Consider the following 12,998-nt stretch of genomic DNA (forward strand, 5'->3'; position numbering starts at 1 on the left):
TTCCTATCAACTTCCACAACGACAGATGGAATTTGTTCCAGCAATTAACCACCCGCTGGCTAAAGTCAAATTTCCGCACATCTATTCTACATCTGTCTTTTCTTAATTTGAATTTATGCCCCCTTAGGTTGGTAATCTGAACAAGTGGAAGGATCCCATCAGAATTCAGCGTGCTCAACCCATTCAAGGTTTTGGATACGAGTAGGGAAAATACATTTTTGAAAACATTTAAAACGTTTGTGATGTTGACACTGATTAATCGTACGTGCAGTATACTATTAACATTTATTTTTTATAATCGTAGAGGACGCTGCTACCGAATGTTATGTCCGGATGTTGAGCACGTGGATTCTCGGAAGAAAAGTTACTTTGAAAGCGAGTAAGTGTGATTTATTATTTTTTTATGATTTTAAATTTAAGTGTGGTGCAACAGTAAAAGTAAACGAATATAGTGCTTCTGAATTTAGGTATTATAATCATAGATTTTGAAGCATATTCTCTTCTTTGAAGATTTGCGTATGGAACTTAGGGATTATTCCTGTGTTATGATGTCATTCTTCTTAAAGAGCAAAAATATTTTCCAACTTCTTCATCAATTATCAATTTTATTAATACCCTTAAGATGATTAATACTCTTCGGACGTGTACTTTGTTTTTTCTTAATTTTCCTTTTCTTCACTACTTGCCTTACCTTTGAGACAAAGCCATGTTAAATAGGTTAGAATGTTATTGCATAATGGCTCTTCGTGCTGCTACTGTTGCGCCCTGGTCAGCGTTAGTAGTGGCATGTGATGCAAAAAGCAAGTGTATGAGCTTATGCAGCATCAGCAAAAAAAAAAAAAAAATCATCGAATTCCCTCCGAATGCCTGTCCAGTTCCTCCTTAAATTTATTTAAATTATCTACTTTCACAACGACAGATGGAAGTTTGTTCCAGCAATTAACCCGCTGGCTAAAGGCAAATTTCCGCACATCTATTCTACATCTGTCTTTTCTTAATTTGAATTTATGCCCCCTTAGGTTCGTAATCTGAACAAGTGGAAGGATCCCATCAGATTTCAGCGTGCTCAATCCATTCAAGGCCTTATACACCTCAATCAGATCACTGCACAGGTGCCTAGTCTCCAGCCACTGCAATTTGCAGAACTTAAGCCTCTCTTGGTAAGAGGATCCCTTCATTCCCTTCACCAATCTTGTTGCCCTTCTCTGTATGCTCAAGCAAATCTACATCCTTCCTAAAATGAGGCCTCCAGACCTGTATGTAGTACTCAAGGCGTGGTCTGACCATTGCCTTATACAGAGGAACAATCACCTCCTTTTCCCTGCTAGCAAAATTCCTATATGTCATTGACAAAACCCTATGACCCTGGCAGCCTGCCTGCATTGCTCAGAAAACTTCACATCTGACTGCACAATTACTCCCAGGTCTTTTTCATTTTCTACCACCTTAAGTGTAGTACCACACAGTTGGTATGTTTCTCTGGGGGGTTACTTCTACCCATAAGCATTACTTTGCATTTGTCAAGGTTAAACTTCAGTTGCCACTTCTTAGCCCATCTGCTCAAATTATCTGGATCCTGTTGCAGTAGCACACTGTCATTAACAACCCTGCCAACCTTTGTGTCATCTGCAAACTTCGACACTAAGCCTGATATACCTTCATCATTATCATTGATAAATATACAAAACAACAGAGGACCCAACACCGAACCCTGTGGGACTCCAGTAATAACATTAGTCCACGAAGAGCAGCACCCATTAATTACCACTCTCTGTCTTCTCCCACTCAACCATCCTTTTATCCATTGTAACAACCTACCCTTAATACCATTCTGCTCCAATTTGTACAATAGTCTTCCATGTGCAACAGTGTCAAAAGCTTTCCTGAAATCCAAATATAATATAACAAAATTATTTTTTTGCATCCAGTTCCTTTGTAACCACATCATAATATCCTATTAAATTTGTCAGACAAGACTTTCCGTTAACAAACCCATGCTGTGTCTGAATTATTGCTGCAGTCTTGTCTAGATGATCCTTCAATGCATCTTTAACCAGTGACTCCATAATTTTACCCGGAACAGAAGTTAAACTAACTGGTTTGTAATTACTCGTGTCACCCTTCGATCCCCCTTTGTGAATTGGGGATACATTTGCACATCTCCAGTCCGTGGGGACCTCCTATGAGTCCAAGGATGCTCTCATAATTATGGCTAAGGGTTTGCTTAGTTGCTTTGCCGCCTCCTTTAATATAACTGGATAGATCCCATCCACCCCAGGTGCCTTTCTTATGTTTAACTTCAACAATTTCTCCTCCATTTTGCTCTCAGTTATTACAAAATCATTAAGCACCCTGCTGCAACTTGATAACCTTCTGCCATTTTCAAACCTTAATAACTCCTCATGTGTGAATGTAGATGCAAAATACTCATTCAATTTGTTTGCTCTCTGAACAGGATCATCAACAGTCGAACCATCGATATCAAGTGGACCAATCAGATTCATCCCCTTCCTTTTAGAGTTTATATAAGTAAAGAAATCCTTGCTGTTTTTCTTAGCATCTTTTGCCAAAGATTTCTCATAATCTGCCTTCGCCTGCCTAACCTCCTTTGTGACCTGATTACAGACTAGCTTATATCTGCCATAGGCTTCTGAGTCGCTTGATAATTTATATGCATCCCATGCATTTTTCTTCTCTGTCACGAGTCTCATTAGTTCATTTGATAACCATTTAGGCCTAAACCTTGAACAATATTTCTTAAAAGGCATGAAAATTTTAGTAGCTTCCATGATTAATTCCTTGAATGCTTCCCACTTAGAATTTACTGTTGGTAACATCGTCAGTTGATCCCACTGTACAGAATTTAAAAACTGTCTGAGACCACTGTACTCGCCTTTACGGAAGCAACAATCCTTTCCTTTACCCCTGATGGTAATTATATCCAAGTAAATCTCACATCAGTACACTGTGATCACTGCCACCTAGTGGTTCCTTTATCTGCAAATTCTTAATACACAAATGATCACTGCTGATAACCAGATGAAGAGTATTATCCTCTCTGGTTGCCTCTCAAACATGCTGTTGCAGAAAACAATCATCCAATAAATCCACAAAAGTCTTACTAGTGTGTGAAATAGTGCGTTACACTATTTCAACTTGTACCCCAGTTTTAACTAGCACTTTTTTATGTTACAGTTTTTAATATTGGTAATTTCCCTCTCAAATTATCTGCTCTGTATCAGAATTGTCAAAATAAAAAAAAATTTAAATAAAAGAAAATTTTCAGTTGTTTCCTTTGATGCAAAAATTGGTAGATATTCAGAAGCCGGTACCCCTTTCAAAATGGTGGCGAGAAGAGGGAGGGAAAGCGATGTTAGACGGGTTTCCCCACTCACAGCATTCCTCCTCTTCTCCTCGCCCAGTGGGTGACATTTGAATAAGTCGGATGGAGCTGAAAAGAGGAAACGGTAATTAAAAAGGAAATTTCATGAAAGAAAAGGAACAGCAACTCGACAATTTTTAAAAATAAAACAAACAAAAATTCTCCCTCTTCTCGTCCACTGCAGGTTACAAGCGGTTGTCACGTGACATAACAAAACAGCTGGGCTGAAAAAATTCATGAGCATTAGCAACGAGAATTGCTGATGCGAGTGAACATAGAAATGCTTTTGTTTTTTTAAATTTTTGGTGGGAGCTGCAGCCCCCAATCCCTGCTGTTTTTTTTTTACCACAAAATTGGAGCTGAAATGAAGAAAAAGGAAAGGTGATACAGCAATTTTTTTTAAAAATAAGAAAAAAAATTGTGCAAACTGCTGGTTACCATAAGATTTCACAAGCATTAACATTGAAATTGCCAATACCCGTCAACAGAAATGCTAAAAGGACAGAAAACCACTCACCTCATCAATTGAATTATGTTTTCTAAACGACCCAACATTTTCGCACTTCTCACAAATAAATCGCTCATAAATCAAGGCAAACCAAAAAGTAAATTACAAGCAATCAAATACACAAATGGGAAGTTTTTTAACATTAAACAACAAGTAAGTACCACATGATTTGTAACAAAAATTAACACCACACTAATATTTTGCAGGAATAAATCATCTAGTACAACAGACACCTGCATTCAACCAAGGGAAACCAAAAAGTAAATCAGAAGCAATCAAATACGCAAATGGGAGAATTTTTTTTTTTTTGCAGGACAGAAACCACTCACCTCATCAATCGAATTACGTTTTCTAAACGATCTGCACGTATGTTTTTCTAAATGATCCCCAATTATGTTTTCTAAATGAGCCACAAAAGCAGGAGTCTGGGGGGCTGTTGCCCCCAGACTCCCGCTTTTGTGGGGGCTCCTTTCCTCACACTCTTGGTATTACTCGGCTTATTCCAAAACCAAAGAACTTTGTTTTTTGTTTTTAATTACACATCCAAAAAATTAAATAATCGGCTAAATAAATTAAATAAACATTTCAAACAGCGAAATTAATAACCCACCACGTGGTTCTGACTTGGCCTGGAGATCACTGTGCCTCGTGTTTCCAGTGCCAAGAGGAATGTGGCATGGGTGACATGCACCACGTGGCACCTGTGCCAGATGTTTCCATATGTTCGAGAGATCACATAACATTGGGCGGAGTCAGCACCTGTTAATCACGGCTGTATCGCTAGCAGTCTGGAAGGGATACCCGATACTGAATCTCGACCCAAAAATTTAAAGCATTTAGTGACTCCTTGAGGTTGTGTAAAGGCCATGGGGTTGATGATATTTCAGGGATGTGCAGGAATGGGTTCAAACCCTTGCAGGTAGCATAGTTGGTTGAATCTCTGTCCTCCCCACATCAGATGGAAATGACCTAAGTTTGAAGGTGTGAGGAAATTTTATGGGTGTTTTTTTACAATGTGGCTGAGTTAGTTAGTCACAGGCGAGGGTTGCATGGTTTTTTCCTCATGGAAACCTGGGTTATTTGGGTCCTACAAAGAAGCAAATTGACTACAGAATATACACAATTTTACGGATATAATATATGTGGTGCAATATGGCCAGAGTCACAGATGAGCCTAATACCCTACAATAAACAAACATCTAACTTCAAATCTTTTTTAAGAGACTAGGAATTTTTAAAAGCCTGTTTAGTTTGGGCTGTCAGGTGTTGGGGTAGGTTTGATTATTTTATTTCCCTCTTGTGAGTTATCCTAGTTTTTCACTTAACACAAAATGTAATTAGCTGTGAGCACATTTATGCAGACATAATACATTCAATAAACACTATAGTAAGTGACACAATGTGACTAAAGTAGTTGACGTTATTTGGTTTTTAGGAGCATTAGCAACTAAAGCCATATTGCTCCGGGGATATGCGGTGGTCATTTCCTGACCTTTCCACATCCTCTGTATTTGGTGGTCATGGGCTCGAACCCCGGTCTGATCAAGAAACATGTGCTATGCACTGCTGCTCCTGCCCACCTGGCTACGGAGGCACCAGTAGTTGACGTCTCAACACCTTAAATGCAACATGTTACTCAAGTTATTCCTTAAATAAGTTCTTGTGACTGAAGTGATCTTTTGTGACGGTGATATTGCAAAGACAGCAAGTGGTAAGAAAATACCACAAAACATTTGACTCCATTATGTACATATTTCCAATTCAGAAATAAACATAATAATACCAATATAGGTTTTAGTGCTCTGTCATCTTCAAGCATTAACACTGATTTTTAAAGCATTTTTTAAATTGATTTAGTACTTATTGTCCTTAATACTTCTAAGCTCATGAAATCAAATATGATGTTTTCATAAAGATATTTTCCTTGTTAATTATGTAAATACTTCGTTTTTATAGTATTGATTTTGGTAAAATTCCAGTTTATGGGTACACCTTTGTACTGGGTCATTCCATGTCAAGTGGACTAGGGGTCCCTGCTTGACCATATTCAATTTTGTTGAAACTTGGTGTGGATGTTTAAACAGGTTTCAAATGAAGCTGTGCAAAATTTAAGTTCGAAATATTGTATGCTTGAGGCACCAGCACATTTTTTCTGGAGGTCACTTTTGTTATGTGGAGTAAATCACAAAAAATTTTCAGTTTTAAGTGTTACTGTTGCACAACAGTGAGCGGTAGTACTCTGAAATTTGGTATACCTAGTTAACTTTTGGCAGAGAATGCAAAAGGTTTGGTGTCCAGGCTCAAAAACCTTCACATTTTTTACAATGCGGTCTAAAACTGGCACCAAAAATTTGTTGCGACAAATTTAAGCAAGATTTTTGAAAGTCATAACTTTGAAATAAAAACCTTTGGTACCTTCTTCTTTGGACATTCCACTTACCAACTGCATGAAATGAGCCTAACTAAATATGAGCTCTTATACTTGTTTTCTGGCTGAGATATTTTCCTTCAAAGATTGACTCAAAATTTGAAAGTCAAATTTGACCTATCTTAAGGGGCAAATATCTTAATGTGCGACACTTTCGATATTCTCGTTTTTGCAACCACTGGAAAGAGCAGAGTTTCAGCTACAAGGATCATGGTTTATCTGTTTTGTGTCTTTGACCCTTAAAATTAAGCCTAAACATTAAGTAGTTTTATGTGCCATATTGTTATTTTGTGAGATATTTTTTGTTGCAGAACACTTCCTTAATCCTGCCTAATGTTTAGAATAATTTAGAAATAGAGTATATTCCAGAATTTTGGAATGTACTAGAAGGATGCCCAAGAATATAGAATATTCTTGAATTAAAAAAAAAAACTAATGAACATTCTAGAACTCTGGAATATTCTAGAATCATACAAAAAAAGTATAAATAGCTGATATTTGAACCATGCTTGTTATTAATGTGTTTTATCTTCATGATGAACAGTTTGTTTATTTTGTTCCTCTATTTTTTATTGTGTGATTGTAATAAAGTTAATTAAGTTTTCATTGCTTGCAGAAACGTCCACTTATTAGTCAGCATAAAAGCCATGTGCTATCCTATACATGCAAAATGTCATGTGCTATCCTATACATGCAAAATGTCATGTGCTATCCTATACACGCAAAACTAGGTTAAAATTATTTAAAGAATTTTAAATTTGAAGAACAACAGCTGATAGGTCGATGTTGTGGATTAAAACTGGGTGAAGAAGACACAATTTGTCTACATCATGAAGCTTTGCTTTTGACAGAATTCAAATTTTTGCAGCATTCATGTTGCAATCCTTTCCAGAAGAAAAATCATATGGTGAAAAAAAGTTTACAACCAATTGATTTGTCAATGACAGACTGACCTAACAAAGAGTTGAAAGACCTAACAAAGGTAGACATAAATCGAGGCCAGAAGCTGTGCCCATCATGCCGAAAAGAGTTTAACAACCAAAAAGCAGCAATAGGAACATCAACTTCATCTGGATCAGACCATGTTGAAAAAATGCATGTGACTGAAAGCTTGGACAGAATTTTGATGGCTATTGGTATTTCTCCTCTGAAATTTCAGCAAATGGCTAAGAGACTTTCAAGGCTATGCCAAAAGGAAGGCAAGTCAAGTACAAGATGTAATTGCCAGTAACATTGCATCTATTGGCAGCTTGGATCCAAATGATATCATGGAGCCAAGTGCAAGTCATCAGTGTAAAATTGCTTAGATTACAATGAGCTTATGAAAGAATTGCAAGAAAAGTTGATGGTATCAAGTCATTCAGAAATACTTCAAATATTAACATTAGCTCTAGTTAGTTGGTCCATAAAAGTGGTGTGTCAGTTGTTGCACCAGGAACACATTCTGTATGTGTATGCACAATCCATCAAAATGTCAAGTTAATGCTAATAGCAAGTCCTGTTGAATGTGATTACCAGGTTCTCATTGGTAAAACGGTCTGTGATTTGGAGTCATAAGATTGTATGCTTCATCGGTGTGAAAAATGTCCAGGAATAGATGAATTAAAAAGTTTCCAGAGAATATTTCTGAAAACAATGAACCAGAAGATATTGAATTCAAGCAATGGATACACAGACAGAGATACAGTACACTGCGCACAAAGCAATTAACAACAGATTTTATTGAAGTTGAGTACAAAGATATTTAACGTTATATTATTATGTGGAATATTATGCAAATAGTATTAATAACATTTAATTATTAATAATCAATAACTATCATTATTTATTAATTAATCATTAAGTACTATCAACCAACAATTAATATTCATTAATTATTAATAATTAATAAATATAATTAAATTTTATGCAAAAATTATAATAGCAAATATTATGCAGAAAATATAAAATGTTTAGGCCATTTTTAGGCCTTAAGTAGGAAGACACAAAACTGAAAAACCATGCTTCTTGTTGCTTAAAACCTGCTCTTTCCAATGGTGTCAAAAACGAGAGAATTGAAGGTGTCCCACATTAAGATATTTGCCCCTAAAGATAGGTCAAATTTTGACTTTCAGATTTTGAGTCTATCTTTGAAGGAATGTCCAAAGAAGAAGGTACCAAAGGATCAAGCATACAATATTTTTAATTGAAATTTTGCACAGCTTCATTTGAAACCTGTTTAAACATCCACACCAAGTTTCAACAAAATTGAAGATGGTCGAGCAGGGACCTGTAGGCCACTTGATATGGAATGATCCCCCTGTTACTCTCAAGAGAATCTTATGCTAACAAATAATACAATAACTGTGAAACACAATCAAATAATCAAAAAAAACTTGAATACAAAGAAAACTCGCCTCATCAGTTCTGGCATGCTGGCTGGTACACTGCACAAACTCCATTTAATTACAGCCTTACGTCCGTCCTTTTCCAAATCATACAACATTTTTGCAGTCACTTGCTCCATTGGGGTTGAACATGGAATGACAAATATAAAAACACTGTATTTTGATGACAGCAGAGCATAATATCCAAGAGTAGCACAACAGCTAAACAATAACCGAGCACAATAACGACTAAACACGACGAAACAAAGTGAATGATAATTTTGCATTTACCACTAAAATCAGAAACGAATTTTTTTCCAATGAAATAATCAGAAAGGCAAATTACACATTCACAGTAATCACACAATTGCCGTACTCGACTGGACAATCACTTCGTTCATCGGCCATGCCTGCAACGTGGTGACAAGGTGTACCATAAAAATGAGATCATCCTTGATTTCATAAGAACCTTAGTAAATATTGCATGTTCGATGTATGTTTTGCAAGTTCTTATTTGCAGTATTTCCTATTTTCAAAAGAAATAGACCTTAACAAAGCTTCTCTGAATAGTGGTAAATAATGCATGCAAAGTGTGCTTCTTGCTGTTAGCATAACTAGGATTTTGGCACTCATTGCAAAATATCAAAAATGCATCTTTGCTTTAATTGATTTTTTATTATAAAATATTTAATGCAGATTATTATAATAATAATAATAATAATAATAAGCAGCTCAAATTAGTGTAATTAAAACATTATCAGTAAATAGTAAAAAGTCTGTTGCTTTCATTTAAAAGATAAAGGTTTTTGTAATAATTGATTTAGTAATAACAATTATAGTTGTATTATTCTCCTTGAAGATTTGCTAGAGCTATTTCTATTTGTTATGCCAGCTGTTTCTTTACTGGAAGGAAATACAGTCACTGGCCATTTTTGAATTTATACCCAACATGTAACTAGGATGTATGAATTTATTTATTTATTTATTATCATTTTTATTATTATTACTTATTTATTTATTTATTTTTTTTTTTGTAGAGGTTTGCATTCATTGATTTTAAAGACCTCTGACTGCTTGAAATAGCACACTTTTAAAATGCAGGTAAGAGCATTTTTGTATTTGGTGAAATGTTAATTTCAGTTAAGTGATGTTTTAAAACTGCGTGGTAAATGATTTGTTAAAAATTTTTTATGATTTTTACATTTTTAAGAAATAATGTTATGCAGTGTTTTACAGAAATACTGCAAAACACTGCATTTTTGATAAAAGTGCACTATTGTGAATATTGGCTCTACCTGCTTAGTGGGCAGAGCCACAGTGCCATATACATCACTGAACTGTTTCTTGATTGCATCAGGAAAGCTTGAGCACATAGGCTGTAACATGTGGACTGAAGCCCACATGTTGGTTCTGTTTCTTGCTTCGTGCTATTTCTATCTTCTTTCTGTGTTTCTTGCTTTGTGACATATTTTTGGATTAATAAGCATGAGAGGAAGTATTAGAACCTATAGTGCATGTGATGTAAAAATTTTTTTTTTTTCATTCAGTTCCTTGGTCGCTGCACCTTAGTAACCTATCTGAATGGTTGGACCTGATCACCCTTGACAAGTCCATGCTGTGATTACAGTATAATTGCATGCCTGTCCAAATGGTCCTGCATTACTTTTTTTAACTAGTGGTTTCATTATTTTCACTGGAACAGACGTCAAGCTAACAGGTCTGTAATTACTCATGTAGCCTTTTGATCCCTTTTATGAACTGCAGTCCATAGGGACCGTCGCTGAATCAATGGATGATCTCAATTATGGCTAAAAGTTTGCTTACTTGCTTTGCTGCTTCCCTCATTATAACTGGATAGATTACATCCATCCCCTGTTACCTTTTTTTTTTTTTTTTTTTTTTTTTTTTTTTTTTTATGTCCAGCCTCAACAATTTTTCTCCCACTTTCTTCTGAGTTATATTAGTCATTTAGTTACTTGTTAGAATTTGTTAAACTTCTGACATCCCTCTCCCTAAAGAGAATTCCTCGTGTGAATTGAGATGCAACATACTTATTCAATTTGTCTCCAGCCTGAGCAGGGTTAACAACAGTTAACCCATAGACAAGTGGCTCAATGTGATTCAAACCCTTCCTTCTACTGTTAATAGAAACATTGAAGTTTTTTTTTTTTTTTTATTCTTTGCCAGGGATTTTTCATAATATGCTTTTGCGTGCCTAACATCCTTCTTTGTGACTTGATTACAGACTAATTTATATCTACCATAGGCTTCTGTATCACCTAATAATTTATATGCATCCCATGCACTTTTCTTCTCTCCTGCATTTCTCAGTACAGGAACTCCTCGACTTATGGAAATTCTACTTTACGTAAGTTTTTGTCGGCCGGTGCAAACTTAAAAAAATCGTGGAAATGTATTTTGCATCTGTAGAGATCAATGGAGGTATTTTGAAAATATTGTAATGTGAACCCAATAACATATTGTTTTTTTTTTTTTTTTTTTTATGTCGTTCCAATTTCTGAGAAGTTGAAAATTTCGCTATATTGCTAAGCTATTCATCTCTCTAAAAGGTCATACTTATAATGGAAATTGCACTACACTTTCATCATTATCATATGTTCCATTATAACAATCAATTTTGAACGCCATTGTGATATTTTTCTAAAGCACGTTTCTGGAGGTCACGACCAAAAAACAATAAAAACAATTTGCTCTTTCCAGTTTATTGGACTTTTCTGTTAGTGTAATCTATTATAAATGAGTAGTAAACTTGATCTTATTGCATTTGCGATAATCCCAATAACTGGAATTCTGTGGGTTTTTTCGTTGAAATGTGTTCGCCCTTCTGTGAAATCTTTAATCATATAAAAAACAAATTTTCAGAAACTTCTTTTCATTCCTATTTACTTATTACAATGGTGAAGGGAAAGGGACAAACGGAAAATGCAAGTGCTGGCAGTGCCAGGAAACGAAACAAAATTGATTTAGAAATGAACATGAAAATGATTAAGAAGTATGAAACACGACTAGCCGACCGGGCTAGCCGAGTGGGTAAAGTACCTGCCCGGCAACCCAAAGGTCGCGGGTTCGATTCCCGCCTCGGGCTTGGATCAAAGTACTGCAAAAACCTTGGGAGGTGCAATATGGCCACAGAAGCCGATGCGCCAACAACTACCAAATCAAAAAAAAAAAAAAAAAAATGAAACAGGACTAAGTTTGTCACATATTGCAAGAGAATTAGGTCTCTGCTTCAACAGTGAATACTATTTTAAAGAACAGTGCGCGTATAAAAGAACATGTCAAAGGATCAACAGTGATCACAAAACAGAGTTCAGGTGCTATATCGAAGATGGAACAGCTGTTAATAATATGGATGAAAAATAAGATTCAGAAGCAAGTGCCCCCGAGTCTAATGACCATTCAATCAAAAGCAACAAGTATTTATAATGATAATAAGGATAAGTACGGCGAACCCCAACACAAGTTCTTGGCAAGCAACGGGTGGTTTTATAAATCCAAGCATCGTGCTTGTTTCCACAACATTAAAGTATGCGGTGAGATTGCAAATTTTTAACGTTGACGAAACTGCTCTGTATTGGAAAAAAATGCTGAATCGAAAATACATTGCCATATAGGAAAATACAATGCCACGTTTCAAGGTGTCAAAAGATAGGGCCACACTCTTGCTTGGGGCTAATGCAGCAGGAGTTACAGATTAAAACCACTGCTTGTGTACCATTCTGGAAATCCTCGTACATTTAAGGGCATCAATAAAGCCACCCTACCCGTGCATTTTCGATTGAACCAGAGAGCATGGCTAACAATATCTCTCTTTGAGGATTCGTTTAAATGCTGCTTCATTCCCGAGATTGAAAAATATTGTAAAGACAACAACGTTCGTTTCAAGATTTTGCTTCTATTAGGTAATGCTCTTGGACATCCTACACATCTAGATGATTTCAATTCGAATGAGAGAGAGTCATATTTCTACCGCCAAACACTACTTCACTCATCCAACCTTTGGATGAGTGTTATTTCAGGGTGTTATTTCAAATTTAAAAGCATACTATTTATGCACAACATTTGCTTAGGCATTGTCTGCAGTAGACGATGATAAAAATTTTACATTAGGAGACTTTTGGAAATCTTACAATATTTACCATGCCAATCTTAAACATTAATGAGGCCTGGGTGGAAATTACTAAAAGTTGTTTAAATGGTGCATGGAAGAAAATATGCCTACCGCATGTAAAAGGCTTCAAATGATTTGAAAAAGGCGAATCATATGAAGAGGTTACAGATAAGATTGTAAAG

The 12,998-nt window shown here is 35.8% G+C and overlaps 1 protein-coding gene across 1 annotated transcript in view; it reads left to right on the forward strand.

Annotated features, from left to right (window-relative positions):
• The first annotated feature begins 322 nt into the window (after positions 1-322).
• viaf (viral IAP-associated factor) overlaps positions 323-12,998 on the forward strand; it is a 64,283-nt gene continuing 51,607 nt past the window's right edge. Inside the window, exons 1-2 of the mRNA XM_090381860.1 lie at positions 323-379; positions 9,722-9,785. Of these exons, the coding sequence (XP_090237986.1) occupies positions 9,780-9,785 (6 nt within the window). The 5' untranslated portion in view covers positions 323-379; positions 9,722-9,779. The remainder of the gene's footprint in view (positions 380-9,721; positions 9,786-12,998) is intronic.

The sequence above is a fragment of the Mastigoproctus giganteus genome, chromosome 1 (genome assembly GCF_048544385.1).
Source record: "Mastigoproctus giganteus isolate SK-2022 chromosome 1, ASM4854438v1, whole genome shotgun sequence".
Lineage (NCBI taxonomy): Eukaryota > Metazoa > Arthropoda > Arachnida > Uropygi > Thelyphonidae > Mastigoproctus > Mastigoproctus giganteus.